The sequence below is a fragment of the Platalea leucorodia genome (genome assembly GCF_965183815.1).
Source record: "Platalea leucorodia genome assembly, chromosome: 2".
In the NCBI taxonomy this organism is placed as follows: domain Eukaryota; kingdom Metazoa; phylum Chordata; class Aves; order Pelecaniformes; family Threskiornithidae; genus Platalea; species Platalea leucorodia.
The window spans coordinates 94,107,677-94,126,796 of NC_138824.1; the positions used below are offsets into that span (position 1 = coordinate 94,107,677).

Genomic DNA, 19,120 nt, shown 5'->3' on the forward strand with positions numbered 1-19,120 from the left:
GATTTCTTGAGGTGGTGTGGGTCTTCCCTGTGTGGTGGGACATGGCACGGCAGCCTGAGGGGGGTGGGCAGGCTGCGAGGGGGCTGCAACACTGGGCAGAGGGCCAGCGACAACGTGCAACCTGCAGCCCCCAGGCTGGGCAGGGACCGATGGCCCTGGGCTGGGATGAAATGGGACTCCTGGGCCCTTGGGCAGGGGTGGGGGGTGGCCCCAGGGGGACCCCTCCCTAAGACACTTATTGTGTCCTCAGGGCCCTGAAGCTTAATTCCTGAGCAAAGTCCGGCAGCCTGAGCCTGAGTCCAGAGAAAACTAAGCCCCCACCTACAGAAGAAAAGCTATCCTCTCTTCTGAGTGAGGGATAGGCTTTTAACTCCTTGCTTTTGAAGTCTTGGTTGGCTCCGCGGCTGCTTCTGCGTCTCCTGTAAGCAACAACATCGTGGCTGCACCGAGCGCTGTTTCTGGTGGTGGCGCTGGCTGTGCCGAAGTTGCAAACCACAGCACAGCCGCGATGGTCTGTCCTGTCTGCTCGCAGCACAGCAGTCCCCGCCGCAGAGGACTCCTCCTCCCTGCCCCAAACCTATGCTGTCCGGAGCTGTGCACGCAGCGGTGCGGCTGGCTGGGTGACCACCCTACATGCAGCCCACGGGGCAGAGCTGACAACAGGAGCTCCGGCGAGAAACGCTGAGGCAGCTGCTTCAAAGGTCACCCCAGTGACTACGTGCGCAGAAGAGGCTCAGATGTACAACACAGCTGCTGCTGTGAGAAGAGGGGAAGTATGCACCGAGCTGTGGCTGCTGTTACAGAAGCTCAGGAAACCAAAGCCGGGGGTGGGCGGAGGGGCTCGGGTGCTCTGCAGCACCAGGACCTCAACCCCCTGCATGAGTCCCATGAATGCAAGCAGCTCTTAGAGATAAAAAACAAGGGAGCGAAGATGTTCAGCCACCGGAGTCAGGCAAGCAGCTCTGCCTCTTCACTGCTCTAAGGAAGGCAGCGTTTGGCTGGAAGCATCTGGATGTGCGATGCTTGGGATCCAGCTAACCTAGCGCTGGTGTCTAACGGTGTGGAGGTGTCCCCAAAGCTGCATGCCCTCGACTGTCTTGTCATCCTCCATCGGTGAAAGTGGGCCCTGCTGAGGCCCATGATGGCACCCACAGGTAGGTGGCTAAAGTGGGTGAGACAAGACCTCTCTCAGCTTCAGTCAGGTGAGATAAGTCCCACCAGCTGTTTTTAGCCAGCCTTTGAAAATAAAGAGAATATTTTAACCTGCAGGTGAACCACCGCGAGAAGTGGTCCCCAGTGATCATTTCAGATCGTATCCATGTGTATCAGAGATAGGAGCTACATTCAGATCCTTAACCCACTGTCACATGAAATGCCCCTGGCCATGAAGAAGTGGGTCGTTAGAAGCAATCTTGCATTGAGTCTGTGCAGCCTTGCCCTCCAAGGCGGGCTTGTCCTCACTGCCACCTTGTGAAGCTATGCCAAGGCCTATGTCCCCAGCACACACCACCAGAGCAGAGCGAGGTCCTCCAGTCAGGGCTGAAGTCTCCAGTTCTTTTGGTGGAAGGTCAGATAGATACAAACATCTATTTTTTTTTTTTTTTCAGTGGCAGCATAGCTCTGCTGCTTTCTGGGCTCGGCTCCACCGCTCTGTTGACCTCTGGCTTCTCTGAGTTCCCAGAAATTAAAAAGGACAGGACAGGTCACGAGGAAGAGCCCTTGGTGGCAAAAAAATTAACAGCGCAGAGCCTCAGTAGCAAGGTCGGTAGCTTCCAAGTCTACTTCAGCCTGGCAGCCGCAGCAGCTTCCCAGCACTGAGCAGCTGCAGTGTGCTCAACCCTCAGCATTAACCAGCCATGAGTCATGCTCTGAAGAATGCTGAGGTGTGGTTTAAAGCCCAAATGTGTTTCTTTTAAGAATAAATGCAAGTCTCCTTTATGTACCCTCTGGTATTTAAGTTTTTCTAACTAAGACGACTAGAAACTTCTCCTTACCAGGCCTCTTTCTCACATTGTCATGCCCTTTCAGGAGCAAGGGTTATCAGGACATGAATCAGGATTTGCAAGCGCTGGCAGAAGGTCACGGGAGGCGCTGGGTGGCGAGCTTGGTGCTCCTACAGCGCTCTGCTGAAGCCACTCGCAGGGCGATGCTCCCTGGCCGGCTGGCCGCCTGCAGCGGGAGACTTTCCTGGAAACTGTGACCTCAGTGTGTCTCCCACCCCAGCCCACCCAGCCTCCCCCTGTGCATATGCTGAGATCTTCGTATCTTCTCTGTGCTGTGGTCTGGAGGTGCACGAGGCTCCTGACCATAGCTGATGCACAGAAATATGCTGCTGTAAGCTGTGGAGCCACTGCTGCTGGCCAGGCAGGAGCTCCAGGTGTGCCAGCACGGGGTGGCTGGTGAGGCTGTGGGTAGGAGGGCTCATGATGGGGCAGGACGTGGGCTGTTTCAGCCGTTCCTACCTCCAGCCGCAGTAGAAAAGGCCGGAGTTGGGCTGGGCTCTATCGCCAGGCCACCTGCAGCCACTGAGCTATGTATGTGGGATGCTGACAGCAGAGCTGCTGTCAGAAGGTCCTGCAGGAGCTAATAATATCTGCGCCGGTCTACAGCGAGGCTGCCTGTTGCAGCAGCTCTCCGAGAGGTGTTCCCTACCAGCCTTCCTCCAGCTTCTGCTGGAGCCGGCTTCGGCAGCATCGCTAACGACATCGCAGCTGCTGATTTTGCAATAGGTACCTACTGCCACTGTCCCCCCCACCCCTGAGAGGTGCATACACCTCCCAGTTTAACAAGCCCCCCCAGTCGCCAACCTACCAGCCCCCACCCACCCGTTGTACTTTGCAGAGGCTCCCAGTGCTCTCCTTAGGGGATGTGTTTTGCAGGCTCCCACAAGCTGCCCCTCTGGGGGAGGTGGCTCTGCAGATCACAAAAGCACTTTCTGGGACTCAGTGGTCCTTTAAGTCCCATCCCCACTGGTCCCTTACTGTGCACGTGGAAGAAGAGCAGCGAGGCACAGGAGAGCCCCAGTCTCGGCAGATATCTGGTGCCTTGATGCAGATCAGCCTCTCCTCATTTCTGATGAGCAGATTTAATATTGCTGTGCAAACCAAGCAGCAGGTCTAGTCCCTGGGGAGCTGCCGACTGATCACACGCCAAATTGTCCCCGAGTCCCACGTACCCTCCTTTTGCACTGCCTCCACCCCTTGTCTACAGCCTGCGTGCACCTGGGGAGAAACAAGATTTCTGGTACCACCTTTAGGGCTCTGGTAAACCTTGGGGAAAAAGGAGCTGGGAATAGCGCTTCCCCCTCCTCCCCCCCCTAGTTTTCTCCATGTCCGAAAGGCCAGTGATCTGCTTTCTGCCATCGGACAGGTTGTGGTTTCCTGGTATTCCCATGAGAACTGGGACCTTTGGGGAAACATCAGCTGCCCCAGCACTGGCGAGCGCCCAGCCGGTGCCACTTCTGTCCCCACAAGGCCTCCAGCAGCTTCAGCTCCGTGACGGAGGCTGCAACGTGCCTGTGTGTTGCTTTGCAAATCTCTTTCCTCCTCTGTCCAAAGCAACGTGGTGCAAAGCATAGAAGTGCAAAGCAAGCTGGGTGGTTGGTACAACAATGTGGTGGGGCAAGGTATCCTTCAGGTAAAATAAGTGCTATATGGGTCACCCCCTTCCCTCCAGCCTGCCCCCCAGCACCAGCCTGCTTACATGCTGTTGAGACAGACACAAATTTCCTGAGGTGCCAGCCAGATGCCTTAAGACTGAGGGAAGCCAAAATGATATAAACCCGATGTAGCTGGGTGCTTTAATTTGCAGGAAGAGCTGAGCAGCAGCAGGCTGGTTCCCAGCTGAATCTTTCCTGCTGTATCAAGCATAAATTCATCAGGTATTCCATTTCCTGAAGAAAAAAAAGCAGAATAATTCACTCAGAAATAAAGAGTAGAGCTATTTTTCCCTCTGACATGGTGAACACAATTACCTAAGGCATGGGCGGCTGAGATAACTCACTTATTCAGCTCGTGTTCTCCAAGGAAACCATCATCATTCTGTCAGAAAAGGCTTTGAAAACCAATTCACATCCTGAACGCTAAAACATCACCACGTATGGAACCTGTCCTTATGATTTCCACGCACCAGCTGCAGAATCACAAGCAAAACGCACTCACAGGCAGGGCAGAGTTCATTATTAGCAAGGCCATATACACCATGCAGGCTCCTGTGTTTGCTGACCCTTGTCCCAAGTGCTGTTGGCATCTCCTTGCCCTTCAGGAGCAATTCCCAGCAAAGCAAAGCACACTGGCACTCTGTTAGCAGTGTGTGAGCTACACTGGGGCTGGGAAAGTGTGCATGGGGAAGAGACTCCCCAGCTGTGTCTGTTTGGAGAGCTCAACAAAGGGAACCCACAAGCCTACACTTGCCCCCAGATATAATCCCATTTAGGCTGCACCCTCCACTCCCTCCTTCTCTGCCATTATCTAATGGGGAGTGGAGTAATGACTTTCAGCAATGCTGTTCGAATGGCAGCGGTCCAATTCTGGACTGTAATTTTTTTTTTTTTTTAATGGTGGGGGGAGAGTAGGTTGGCAGAGGGGAGAAAGCATCAGTTTGGTTTGTCTGCAATCCCTGTTTTGCTTTGGGAGCTTTAGAGGACAGACACATTCTTCCATCTCTGCTAATCCTCCTCTGATACAGAGGATTTTCCTGCCATTAAATGATAGCTTGCGAGAAAAAAATGCCAACTTTTCGGAGCCCGACTCATATGGCTAATGGCAGCCTCACGAGCAGGAGGGAGGACCCAGCCACTGCCCAGCTAGGTAAGCAATGTATATCTAGATGATTTCTGTTGGGAATTTTAGTTTCGAGTGTTTGATGCTAAGCTGGTTACGCTCCTCTGTACCAGCACCTATTGCCTGGGGAGATGGGCAGTCTCTTACTGTTGGTGATCTTTTCCCACCTCGGATGATAGGAACCTGCCCTTGGCACAGCTGGTGGGAAGGATGCAGACGAGCTCGTGAAAAGGCGTAGCACAAAGCTGCAGGATTCCCTGAGAAGGTCAGTGGTGGAAGAAAGATACTCGCCAGGAAGGTGCTGGGGACTCCAGCGGGAGAGGAGCTTTTCCCTTCATCTTCCGTTCTAAACATAGAGCTTATTGTGGGAAAATGATGCAGGGAAATGGCAGAGGATGAAACCTGTCTCTGCTCTTCCTGTGTGCTTTTAGATCCCTCAAGTTCGCTTGCCAGACCTGAAATGCCACTAGTGAATAATCAAGGTAATGTTTGCCATCATTTTAAATGGTGAGTATACTCTTATTCTGCATTACCCTGTAGTGGATTAGACAGAGCGTTCGGAAAGGCGTAGGTTAAATACTCAATTATTGCAATCATTGTCTCTTTACCCTTCTAAAAACTCTGCAAACATTTGTTTGGTCTCTCACTCTTCCTTTCAAATACTGGATTACTGTGGTATTTAAAAGAGCAAAAGAGATCATTCCTGAGTTGCATTTTGTTTATTCCTTAATCTCATGAATATTTTTGACCTTACTGCTGTATTTCACCCTTTTTCTTAAACACACGTCTCATTTGAGCCCCCTCTGCGTCAATGAGTTGGAGGCACCTTCCAGGTGCTGCCCTGTCTGCTGCCACAGTGTAAAAAGCAAGGAACATCCTTCTTGGGGAAGGGGAAGGAGTAAGGAAGGAGAGGCGGGAATGTTTCATGCTATGTTGGTCAGAGGAGATCTGACCAACAGAAGAGATCTGATCTCCTGTGCTCTGAGCTGCAGCTCTCCTGAGGGTTTGGTGGGATTCAGATGGAGGATTTTTAGCGACTTCCATTGCAGGAGGAAGAGGGAGAATTGCCACAAAGACTGCGGTGCCGAGGGGCTCCTCTGAGCTCCTGTTGCCAGGGGATTGTTTTCTAGTTGGATGGTCCTCACGTGTTGGTTTTCCATGTACTGCACAATGCAGAGAGATACACTTGTAAACAGAGATCTTCTTAGATGTGTGCTGTGAAATGCCACTAGCAGAAGACCCAGATTTGGCACTAAAAAACCTTGTGTATAAGGAAAACAGGCTAGATACAGCTTGGGTACAGACACTTCCTTTATCAAGTGATTAGAGAACAAGCAGGGAGGGGAAGGAGGGGATTTGGTTATCAGCGTGCTCATTCCTATGCTGCACACAGTGTACGCAGCTGCTGGGGGCGGTCTGCTTTGGAGGCCAGAGATGTGACTGAGCTTCGGGTAGCTATAGCTAAACATTGAACTTGCTTGGGACAGTCTCACGTATAGGACAGCCTATGCACATATACCCCTTTGGATGCCACCCTGAGCCCATGCAAAGCTCTCGTTTCTGCAGCAACACTTGCATCCATCATTCCTAGACACCTGCGGTCAGGCATTTGGGAATAGGCAAATCCTTAATCTGTCTGGCCCTCAGTTTATGTAACTGCCCAACAAAAACAACATATGCCCCTGTTTGCAAGCAGCAGCGTGGACTGGTGCAAAGCGTAGCAAACGAGGCAGCCCCTGGGCAGCCTGTATGAAGAAAGAGCAATCTGAGGCCAGCGTATTATCCCCCTCTTGTCCTTAGGCTCCTCACCTCTTGTCTACCCAGGGCACTGACTGAAGGGGACTTTCCTTTAGCTGTGGCGGTTAGATAGGAGCTCAGGAAAAAGGAGAAGAACATACAACCAAGCAAACAAACAAAATGACAACCTGTCTAAAATCCTTTCCACCTTTCAGGAGTCCTTCACTGTCATTTATCGTTGAAGTAACGCTGTTTTGCTAATTCTCTGGTCACGACAATGTGGCCAGGCTTGGTGGGACCTGAATTTCGATAAAGAGGCCACAGCTAAAGTCCTTCCAGGATGTTCCCTCCACATACCTAAATCCCTCTTCTACATGCAATGACCAGGTCAGTTCGAACAGAACCAGTCTGGGTGGCTCCTGGGTTGATGTCTTGTCAATGGGGACCTGCCCAGCAACTGGTTTTGCAAGTCTCCTGCTTGAAGAAGCCACAGGCAGCATAAACTCATAAATACAGTACATGTTGCCTTTAAAAAGGATGGAGAAAGGGCAGAGCAATTGCAGTTTGAACTGTAGTTTGGTCTGTACATTAAAGTCTTAGAGGCTGCAAAAATAAAAGCTTGATGCTTGCTGAAGCTGATGCTTCCTGGCATATCACCTTACAAGTCTGTCTTAATAAAAATGTCCATCAGGAAAACAGCTGTAGTGGGCAATCGTTGTGCTGCAAACTGGTGGGGAGAGGCAGCCTGGCTGCTGGGAGCTTCCCTCTCCAGTCAGCAGGAGCGTGGGGGAAAGCCTGTTCCTCGTCCCCTGGCCCTTGGGGCCAGAGACGCATGCAGCAGCAGCAACGCGATCCCAGCAGTGCTGTAATAAAGGTGGCTGTTGGTAAAGCTGTTGGTATCTCATGTGTTGTTGAAAAAAATCTAAAAGGATTATGCTTGTGTGGGAGCCAACAAACTGCAGCAGGAAAACCAGGCAGTCGCAACACCACCCTTTCCTGCTGGTGACTACAGGGAGACTTCGCTGGCATGGCTGCTCATTTTGTTGAGCGGCAGGTAGGATGTGCCTGTGAGAGCAATTACAAAATGAGCTCTGCCTTCAGGTCTTCCTCTCTAATGAGTTTATTTCACAGATGTCTTGTTGACTGGATGTTTTTTTCCCCATAAAAATGCCTCTCCGTGGAGGCTGATGTCTCCCGTTCCTTTTTTCCTTTTTTTTCTCGTTTTTCTCTGATTTCTCCCCAAGAGCTTTCTCCTTCTCTTCCTTGTTGTACCTCCACCTCCATGGGACTAACTTGAAAAGAAACCATAATAGCCACACATCTCCCATGTCAGGCTGATAAAAGGACAAAGCTGCCGCTCCCATCAAGCATAAGGCACTATGGTGACTGTCTTGAGAATTGGCAAAACAGTAAAACCTGTGCAAGAGGTGCAGAGTATCTCATCTATGATGAGATCATGAAGAAAGCAGTTGAACAATATCCCTTAATTTGTTTTTCCTCATGCTGTTCTACCAAAACACAATGGGAATGTGTTTTTAAACACTGTACTGCATCCTTAGCAGCTGATAGTTCCCTTTGCGGTGCTGCACCAGCTCATGGCTCTGGTGGAGAAACGTTAGGTTGAAAGATCAAAGAAAAGACGCAAAAAGCATGAATCTGACGTACCCCGGGCAACTAACTGATCTCCCCTGCCCATTGCCGGACTACCATACGCTGCCCCCAGCTCTCCCTCACCCAGAAATACTGCAACCCATCCACAGCTGCTGGCCTTCAAAGCATCTCTGCCTGCCCCCCGGCCAAACCATGTCCCTGTCAGCTTGCAGAGAGACCAATCACAGAGACACCGAGAAATACTTAAGTCTAAGAGAGTCCTCCTCTTGGGGTGAGAAATTAATCAGAAATGATGTTCTAGATGATATGTTATATATATATGTACACACCCCTTCTCAGAGGGTTTTAAAACCCCAGGAGAAGGTTTTTAGGAATCTTTCACGAGTGCTTCTTGGTCATCACTGGCATACAAGGAGTGCGTGGCAATTAGCCTGGCTAGAAGGGAGGCAAAGACAGTATAATGTCTTTTTCCTGTTGTGACTAATATATTTGCTAACGATGCATCCCGATTCTCTCCTCCCACGCCTCCGTGGGGACGACGTGTTCCTCTCTGACAGTGATCCTTTGGGTCCCTCACGCCCATGCGGTGTGGGCCTGCGTGCGGTCCTGCCCTGCCAACTGCGTGTGCACCCAAGAGCGGAGCTGCTCTGTCCTCTGCGATCGTGCCGGTCTGGGGCAGATCCCTAGCGAGTTCCCTTGCGAAGCCTCCTCTATCAATCTGGACAAAAACAGCATCAAGTTCCTCTCAGAGAGGGCCTTCGGGACCTTGCCTTCCCTCAAATCCCTGTCACTCAACCACAACAATATCTCCTTCATCACCCCGGGGGCTTTCAAGGGGCTGCCCAGCTTGACCGAGCTGAAGATGGCCCACAATGAGTACATTCGCTATCTCCACACGCGGACTTTCACTGCCCTCAGACGGCTGGTCAAGCTGGACCTGGCGGACTGCAACCTTTTCAACATCCCGGACAGGATCTTCATCGAGCTGCCTGCTCTGCAGGAGCTCTTCTGCTTCCAGAACAACTTCCGGAGGATCCCAGGTGCCATCAGGGGCATGGAGAACCTGACCCATGTTTACCTGGAAAGAAACAGGATTGAAGCAGTAGCCTATAACTCCCTGCAGGGCCTGACCAAGCTGAAATACCTGAATCTGCAGGACAACAGGATAAATGTCGTTCACGAGCGAGCTTTTCAGGGCTGCCAGAAGATGGAGTACCTGTACCTGAACGACAATTTGATCAGTGAGCTTCCAGGAAACTCCTTTGATGGCCTGAGGTGCCTGAAGATGCTCAACCTGGGAGGGAATTTCCTCAAGAACGTTTCCAACACCTGGTTCAGGGACCTGGGGGAGCTGGAGGTCCTCTACCTGGACCGCAACAGGATCAACTACATTGAGGAAGGGGCTTTTGAAAACCTCACCAGCCTGGTCGCGTTGCACTTGAACAGCAACAACCTGACGACCCTGCCCTTTTCTGTCTTCCAGCCGGTGTACTTCCTGGGGCGGCTGTACCTCTTCCGCAACCCCTGGGAGTGTGACTGCCGCATCGAGTGGCTGAAGGAGTGGATGGAGAATTACAGGCTTGTCAGGGATATTCCCTGTGCCTCCCCCTCCTCAGTAGCCGGGATTGACCTGATGGACGTACTCTATGAGAGATCACCAGAAGGTTTCTGTCTTGACCCGGTGGAGCTAAATGTCACATCCGAAGGCCTGACCCCAAGTGAAGAGCCTTGGTCTACCACAGAGAGCAAGTTCAACAGCCTTATCTCTAAACTCTTGCTCCAGATGGGCCTTCCCGAAGAGGTGGCAAACACCACCGAAGTCTTCCGTAACACCACACAGCTGGATGGGCTGACTGATGGGGTTTCTTCTGGGGTGGGGGAAGACAGTATGGAAGCTGCCTCCTCTTTTTACCTCCTAGCACTTTTTACAGTGGTTATTTTGCATATCATATAGTCCAAGGGCTGCCTGGAGCATGGGTCCTGCTTAAGCATTTAGTCCCTGTACCTACCTAGTCATTAGGGAGAAGTTTGTATCAATCATGATGGACCTCAGATACATATCTGGCTCCAAACTCTCCTGGGCAGGTTGGTTGGATTTGGCTCCAGATATCCCCAGGAGCTGGTGGGATCTGGTTCAAGGCCGGGTCCCACTCTGGGTGAGAAACCTGCCCTGTGGGGTCTGAGAGCCTCCTGGACATTTGCAGAGCTGTGTGGAGGATGAGCAATGAAAGAATAGCAGTAAGGTTGAGTTTCACTCAGAGATGTGCAATGTCCCCTGCTGGGAGTGAAGGGAAGAGGGGTCTGTACGTATGGCGGTGCGGTGCTGTTTATTCCATTGGGCCAACTCCAGTTGACCCAACCATTCACTTTGTGAGAGCAAGATGAGGCAGCAAAACTGGATCCTCTCTTCATATCCCGACAGACACCCACACTCACGATGGGTGCTGCTGAAGGCTGGCAAGCTACTCCTGATTCCCACCAGCGTGTGCAGGGGGAGCAGGGCTATCCTGGGCAACATCCAGGGATGCAGCACTAGCCCACGTGAACAGGAGAGCAGTATCTGAGGAGGGAGCCTGCCCCAGGCGGGGCTGGGATGGGCACAGTGTTTTGGCCATGGCTACAGACAGGATTTTGATCCTTTCTCTCCCTGCTATCCTGGCACGGGTGCAGGAGAACCAGACCAACCCATGTTTGTCAAAACATTCTTCTCTGAGGCAAAGCTATTTAAGCTTAACAGCTTACTTATTGTTGTGGTTTAACCCCAGCTGGCAACTAAGCACCCCACAGCCGCTCGCTCACCCTTCCCCTCACCTCAGTGGGATGGGGCAGAGAATTGGAAGGGAAAAAGCAGGAAAACTCGTGGGTTGACATAAGAACAGTTTAGTAATTGACATAAAATAGAATAATAATAATGATGATTATAATAATAAATTGTAGAGAAAAAGGAAACAACAACAACAAAAAAGAGAGGAACGAAACCCAGGAAAAAACAAGTGATGCAGCCGCTCACCACCTGCCGACTGACACCCAGCCCATCCCGGAGCAGTGATCGTTGCCCCCAGCCAACTCCCCCAGTTTAGTTTATATACTGAGCATGACGCCATACGGTATGGCATGGCCCCTGGGCCAGTCTGGGTCAGCCCCCCTGGCTGTGCCCACTCCCAGCTTCTTGTGCACCGGGCAGAGCATGGGAAGCTGAAAAGTCCTTGACTGGTGTAAGCACTGCTCAGCAACAACTACAACATCAGTGTGTTATCATCAACATTATTCTCATCCTAAATCCAAACCACAGCACTATGCCAGCTACTAGGAAGAAAATTAATTCTCTCCCAGCCGAAACCAGGACACTTATTAATGTTGTTTCAAAGTGTTTTTATTTTTCAATGAATATATTGTTTCAATGAATATATTGTTCTTATTTGTAGATTATTTCATGGCATGACAGGAGGGGCAAAACATGGTGATGACAAATGCAACCAGGCCCTACTAAATATTTTGTATTATTTCCACCACTAATGTGTACCACATGGCATGTCATGCTGTAGTAACCAATTATGCCGTCATTTTCTTTATATGGCATCTTACATGTTTTATCTTTGAAGTCTTCCATAGAAGCTGCTAATATGACCAGAAGGAATTATCATATTTGATGTATCAGAGCATGTTAATAAAATAATTTGATATTTTGCTCACAAAAATAAATTAACTGCTCAAAACCCATATTTTTTTTGAGATCCTTGAATTACTCTGGTGGGGTTTTTTTGTAGGCTACTCAAATGGGTGCACATGAATGTCCTTTTTATGGTCTAGAGCAAATGGCAAGCTATTTATTGCAGCATAAAGAATATACACTTTAACTTAGAACTTGACCATGCTTACATTTGTGTTAAGTAGCAACACTTTAAAAAATAAGTGACTATTTAGAAATACACTTCTGTGATATTTTAACAATATTAAATCGTTATACATGGCTTATCATACTATGATGTACATGCTAATATGAAATGATACAGCATATACAATCCTTTATTACTGCTAAAATGTCATGAAACAGGAATAAAAATGGAAATGAATTAAAAAAAAATCTTTCAAACATTTTCCTAAACTTTTTTTTTTCCCCCCAACCCCTGCCTTTTCATGAGCATTTCAACACAAACCTGAACTCTACCCCTGCCCCGGCTCGGTCCCTGCGGGTGCTGGAGCCGTGGTGGCAGAGGGGGAGCTGCCCTGGCTCACACTTTGCTAAGGTGGTGGTTCGGTATGGGCAACACATCAGCTAAAACCAACTGAGAGTAGCTGTCCTTGCCTCTGCCCCTTCCCCCAGCCACACACCCGTGCGTACCCAAAAACATATGCAAAGGACAGGCCAGCTGAAGATGGACTTTGGGCATAGAACAGCTGAAAAATGGTGGGTAATGTACACATTTATGACAAAGACCTTTTCTTAGCAGCTCCTGTGCCCTCTTACATCTGTGATAGTCTGGGGGAATAGATGCACTTTTTCAAAAAGGGCTCAATGTTTCAGCAAAGGTGCCTTGGGTCGGGTCTGTTCACACTGGCTGGGCCAGGCCAGCCATGAGCAAGAGCTGATGGCCTCGGCCTCCAGCAGCACTGGCACCCCAGCACATCTGTGAACAACCCCACGATGGTCCCAGAGCCCGTAGGGTAAACAGCTCCGGAGAAAGCCAGCATCAGCTCACATGCAAAATGACTGTGTGCTCCTGAACCACCGGAGCTGCTGCTGTGCGAAACAGGGACGCTGCTTTGATGCCTGCACCTTTTGCCAGCAAAATGGTGGCATCTCCAGTGGCTTCAAGACACATGCCTTGGGGCAGCCTGCTTTGGTCTGCAGCGCTCTGTCCAAAAAGATCTACTGCTTTCTAGTTAGCACCACAGATTTCTAGAGGAAAGCTGAGTACAGGGAAAACCAAACCCTCCCTGTTGCGATGGCTCCTCAGCTATCTGTAGCTCAGCCACAGTTTTTTCCCCAGGGAAGAAAGATGCCAGATGGTTTGATAAATGCCTATTTGACCTGTTCCGTGAACAAAATTCAATGAGTTTGGATTTCCAGGCTATTTATGAATCCATTAATCTTCTTAAGTGCTGAATTCATCTGTGTATTATAAAAGGCTGTTTTTTCAAACCTAGTCCAGCCCAATGCTGTAGAGGCATATTATGTTAAGGATGCCTTTACAGGAGCAGTATTTCATCCTGTCAGGGAAAGTTTATCAATAGGCTTGGCACAGATAGCAGGGCATTGGGCACAAATGGTTGTATTTTACTTCCTATAAGTATGAATGCCTCGTGAGGGACTTGTTTTTATATCCCACATTTTCATTTTCTGCACTGAAATACATTAAAGCGGAAGATGGTCTTGCTGTGCAATTGTTGAGTATGGCTTTCAAGTTAATCAGTGCTTCAAAGATGCTTCTGTTTTATCTGCAAGAATGGCAGATCTGAATGTGAAGCATCTTAAAATGTAGGTTTTAGCAGAGATTGCGCTGTCAGGTGATGGACAAGGGGACTGTATATCATACTTTACTGTGTCACAATGGGGCCAGTCACCTTGGGCTTCGATGATTTAAATGTCTCTTGTACTCAGATACCCTAACTGCTGGCCCCAGAAAGCTTTCCCTGTGCTGCTGTAATACAGCTGTGACTGCCTAGAAAGTGCGTGGCTGGCACTGTGCTGCATGTAATGGGCTTTCAGCTTCCCTGCGGTAACGGGGACAGACTTCATGCTCTCCTGCTCTGAAATCCTGCTCTTCCCTCTGAGCCGAGAGATCAGCAATGTGCATTTCCAGCGGTACAGAGCATCTGGCATGTGAGCGCTTCCAGTCAATCAGGAAAAGCCCATGAGGCTGTGCCTTGCTCTTGCTTTGCTCCTGTCCTCTCCATGTCCCTCCTTCCTCACAAGTCTCTCTGCTCAGCTTGGGCATCGTCTTTTGCATGCGCTTACCTGGACGAGCAGCAGCCTTCGGGGAAGGACAGCAAAGTGTGGCTGCGCAAAAGCCCCGACAGGACTTCCAGCATTGTGAAAGCTTGGATTCGACTTGAAGTGCCTGGTTCATTCTTTCATGATCCTTGTTTCTGAGGTCTTAGCAAAATTCATTGATTACATGGGTGATGCTAACTCGTAACTACTTTTTTTTTTAATTTGGTTTGAATTGCTTGATTAGAAACCAAGTTAAATTAGGGATCTGCCTTCTGCATGAGTAGTTTGACTTTTTTATTTTCTTGGACTGGACTCCTGCTTCAAAACTGTGCTTCAGCTGGTAAACCTGCTGCTGTGCGTTACAAGTTCATGGCTCAGAATCACTTCACAAATCAATGTTATTTTGTGACAGAGACAACCTCCAAAGGTGTCACAGCACTGCAGGTCAAGCCCAGCTGAGATGCCAGTCTCAATTTATACTAGCTTTGGGACATCCATGTCATGGTGCCATGGGCTGAGGTACTCATAAAGCAGGTTCTGCTCTAGGAAGGTGCAGTGCTGCAGGGCCTGAGGCTGTCCTGGGGTAAGAGGGCAGCAGAAGGAAGAAATCAGGAGTACAAGGAGTACTTCATCACTGCTCAGGGCCACATCATCCGCCATGCACCCTGACGCTACTCCCATAGGATCACACGGGCATAAAAGCGCGATGATGCCGTCGCACTCATCCTCCAGCACCCTGCTCTCCATGCACTGGTGAGGGCAAACCCCTAATGGCCTGACAGCAATCAGGGTGAGTATTTCATTGGTATTCATGTGGATTTCCTTCAGTTGAAGTGATGTGATTCCATGCATGGGGAAGGACAGTGTTCTAGCTCTCACCCGTGATATCCTTCCAGTAGGGTCCCAGGTTACAAAATCACATCAACCCTGCACCTCTGTCCCAGGTCAGGCAGAAGCTGGGGTAGGAGCTGGTAGGAAAACTTCAAACAATTTTTTTTTTTTTTTTGACTGATTGGTCAATTTTGATTGCATTGACTGCCTGTAACCTGGAAGGCATGGAAAATGGCTGAAAACATCTGCCAAACTGGTGTCTGTTTGGACTAACTATGAACATTTTCAGCAAAGCCTCATCTGGGAGGGTGACGCGGGCACTCTTCAGTCCTGCCCTCAGCGTGAGGTGCTGGGCATTTACTTGAAGCGGTGGGGAGGGATGTTCACGAATTGCGTGGTGTTGGGATATACCTCCTGACTGAAGTTTATTCAGAGAGCTGGTGTTCCCAGACTGAAGCATCTGAGGTCCTGCGAGAAGGCAATTTGTTTTAATGTATGGTACCTGTTAACACAGTGCTCTTCACTGATGCAACTGTATTCTATGCTCTATGACCATTGCTATTAAATTAGAAAGGAGAAGCGGTCAAAGTAAATAGAAAAAAGAAATGAGCTGATTTTGGATGTCCTCTCTTGGTCTCAGAATTCTGCCCGTGTTGCATTCCTTGGGGTCATACTCAGAGTTTAACATGAACATTGGCTTTATGTTCCTTTTTTTTCACTTTAAATTTACAGCTACTGCCAGTAATCTCCTGTGAAATGTAGCTATTAGTTATTTTGCTTATATCTTGTGGAGTCTTACATTGTTTTTCCATTTTGGAAAGAAATATGAAGTCCAGGGTAAGAAGAACCACCGTAAATAAAGATAACTTTTGCTGGAAAGGCAGCAGATGCCAGCCAGCTGAGAGTTGGGAACTTCATTGGCAATTTTGAAGTGGGTTGTTGTGTATTTTAGCTAATTCTTTGTCTTTACAATATCTGGCTGCTAGCTCGTAAAATTTTTTTGAGTTTTCCCCTGATAATTTTTGTGGTCACAAATTCAAGAGGAACAAAATCAACTGAGTTAAAGTTTCTTATTCCAGAAAACTGCTATTCCTCCTTTGGAGTATATGAAGCCTTGCAAGAAAATAGCCTGCAATGATAACTGCTGCCCCAGTGTGAGCTTCAGAAGACAGGGCTAGGCTGGGTAAGAAAAAAATACTTTCTAGTTACATCAAGCATGCATACCTTTCTAAATGTCTGCTTTTGTAGAGTCAAGGTATGGGTTTGTTGCACAAACACTAATAATATTGGTCCTTCCTTTCGTCCCACCTGAATCTGATAGAGACCCATGGAGTTTGAAGAATCTGCTGCAGTGACCTCCAAAACAGTTTTAAAAGAGCTTTCTGGAAAATGTTAATCATGGAATAAAGACCATGAATAATAAAAAAAGCATCACAAGTATTACATTAAAGAAAAACACGTAGTTAATTTTTTAAGCATAACAAAATATTCTTAATACTGAAAACGCGTAAGGCGTAAGAAGCAACTGTGTCAAGGGACGCTAGCAAGTGGCCAGCTGTTGGACAAGCTTTAGATTTTCCGTGATGAAGGAGCACCTATAGGTCAAAAGCTAAACATGCACAAGATCGGCAAAGGTCCAAAAGGTCTCTTTGTCTCGGGGCAAAGCTGGTCTTTTAAACTCTAGTGAATAAAAGATGAATACAAATATGGCAAATAGATATTTCTGGACTAACTCTTGCCCAAAGCCTGATTTTGTTGACCCTGTGGTTAGTTGAACTAGTCTGATCTTGTACTCTGTGGTTAGTTTTAGCCTTGAACGTGAAAAGTTCATTACTTCTGCAGTTTTTCTCATCTTTGACCTTCACCACATCCTTTGATTTTTATTGTACTTCTCTCTTCATCGCTCTCTCTTTTAAGGGCTGATTTAGAGTTAATTCTTAACTTGTGCAGCATAAATCTTATATTCTCTATGAGGAATCCCAAGGCATTTTAAAAAGACCTAAAACTTCCATTAGCTTTACTATACTCACCTGTCCCATGGTTTGCTTTACGTGCCTATCCTATTTGTTTGCTTTTTGGATTAACAGCTAATTTCACTTTGTGTTTGTTCAGCATCTAAGACGGGGTTTTTGACCGAGCTTCTTGATGTGGCTATACGTTTGCAATGAGACAAGCTGAAGGTGTCCTCCTTCTGCCCCCCTTCTTTCCCCCACCCTCCTTTCCCCGGTTGCAACTGCTTGTTCCTGTTCCAAGCCAAAACTTGCCTGCGCCCTCATTGCGCTGCTGCAGCAGGGCTGGTTGTGCTTGAAACTGGATCACTGAAATGTCCCAGTTCAAAATAACATCCGCCCCCTCCTTCTTTTCTGATGGTTAGGAGCCCAGCTACTTCCCCTAAAACTTTATGAGTCAGGTTGGGCACAAGTGGGTTCAACTGGGGAGAAGCATTCTCTTTTTTCAGGACCCAAATAAATTAACAATTGAATTTAAGAACACTTCAGCAAAATAGGCCCTACGCTATAGTTTAAGACACACTGTAAAAATGCTCTTGTTCTAGGACTTTTGTCATTAGCTCTTGTCATTAGCCCTACTTAGTGCAAACAGCTTTTTTTGAAGATGACATCTTTGCAGCTTTTCTGTATCTCCTCCCACATCTTCCCTGAAACAATACATGAGCAGCCTCTGAGCTGGTTGCTTATGATGTTCGTTAATTAAAATGATGAGCAACAAGTAAACATCTAACAATTGATCAGATCTGACCATGTACTATGAAAATGATTGCTGGGAGTTACCTGGCTTCAGCTGGAACAGGGTCAAGCCGTGCCTTGGTCTAATAAGAAAGGAGGAGTGCAATTCTGCGCATGGATGCAGAGCTTGTTGTATGGGATCACACAACACAGAGCTGTGCTTGTGTGGGATCTTCAGTCCACCACAGCCCTGACCTGCACTGTAGCCCAAATGAGGTGGAGGTCCTGTTCTCCCTCTCTCCTGGGCTAGGGCTAGCATTTGCACACCTGTGTGACAGTTGGATTAGGAACCACTGTCTCTAGGTCAGTTTTGGACAAAACTGGCTTCCTGAACTGGCTCTTCGGGAATGTGAACATGGGGAAGGGGCCGTTCCCCTCAGGAGCAATGGGGATGGATAGTATAGAGCCATGGGGAGTATAGTAGATCCATAGTATAGCATGGTTTTCAGCAGCCATGTGGACACAAACGTCACAACTCTGGGAATCTCATCTCTGAGCAGTGTGGCGAGGGCTGCACCAGTGGGCTGTTAACCCCTGGAGAGGGGTGAGCTGTGAGCGGTCGCGGAGGAAGCAAACCACAGGGCTGGCGGGAGCCGGGCTGAGGCAGAGTGCAGCAGCCAGGGCTCCCCTCCACACCGCTCTGCGGGCCGGCTCCTGCACCTTCCCTGGAGAGCTGCCTTGCCTCCCCCATAACCTCTGCTCCTCACAACCCTCCTGGATGTGTACAGCCCTCGTGTCTGCCCTGGGCAGGAGCTGGGTGCCAGGCAGAGCAGCAGAGGACAGGCAGCAAAGTACAGGCAGCGAGGTCTGGATCTGGCAGGTGTTTGCTCCAGCTCTGGATGGGTGAGATGGGATTATGCTGGGAACTCTAGGACATGCCTGTAGCTGAGAGGACATGGACTGTGGGCATTAATTTTTGCATAGCAGTTTTATTTTTTTATTTCTCTTTTGCTTAGACCGAGGGCTGACTCACGGGCACAGGGGTACTGGGAAGTGGGGAGGACAGGTCTAGGGAGGCTCGGGCTTTGCGAGGGCAGACAAGGGGACAAGCAAGGTTTCCTTGCTGCAAGCGAGGTGACACCGAGTGCCTGGTGGGGTGAGGATCTGCTGGACTCACAGCAAACTGTGCCATGCAGGCAGATGTAAAAATACGCATCGTTCAGTGGGGTTTTACTTCTGGGCTTTTGATATTTGGTCCCTGACGACCAATGATGGGACCTGAGGGAACAGCGGGAAGATATGCCAGGGGAGGTTTAGGTTTAACATTAGCTGGACATTAGTTGGACATTAGGTTGGACATTAGTTCTTCACCCAGAGGGTGGTGGAGCACTGGAACAGGCTCCCCGGGGAGGCAGTCACGGCGCCAAGCCTGACAATATTCAAGCAGCATTTGGACAATGCCCTCAGACATATGGTGTGAATTTTGGGGCTGTCCTATGGTGTAGGACAGGAGTTGGACTCGATGATCCTTGTGCGTCCCT

At 48.9% G+C, this 19,120-nt stretch overlaps 1 protein-coding gene across 5 annotated transcripts; it reads left to right on the plus strand.

Annotated features, from left to right (window-relative positions):
- The first annotated feature begins 254 nt into the window (after positions 1 to 254).
- Positions 255 to 12,101, plus strand: NYX (nyctalopin). Of its 5 annotated transcripts, none has more exons than XM_082303899.1 (6): positions 255 to 1,154; positions 1,608 to 1,761; positions 4,687 to 4,808; positions 4,961 to 5,046; positions 5,213 to 5,288; positions 8,687 to 12,101. In XM_082303899.1, the coding sequence occupies exons 5-6, from the start codon at positions 5,267 to 5,269 to the stop codon at positions 10,081 to 10,083; spliced, it is 1,419 nt and encodes a 472-aa protein (XP_082160025.1). In that variant the 5' UTR covers positions 255 to 1,154; positions 1,608 to 1,761; positions 4,687 to 4,808; positions 4,961 to 5,046; positions 5,213 to 5,266; the 3' UTR covers positions 10,084 to 12,101. The 5 variants fall into 5 exon arrangements, with proteins under 5 accessions (XP_082160025.1, XP_082160026.1, XP_082160028.1 ...); XM_082303900.1 differs by having other exon boundaries at positions 5,213 to 5,263; XM_082303902.1 differs by lacking the exons at positions 1,608 to 1,761; positions 4,687 to 4,808.
- The last annotated feature ends 7,019 nt before the right edge of the window (positions 12,102 to 19,120 follow it).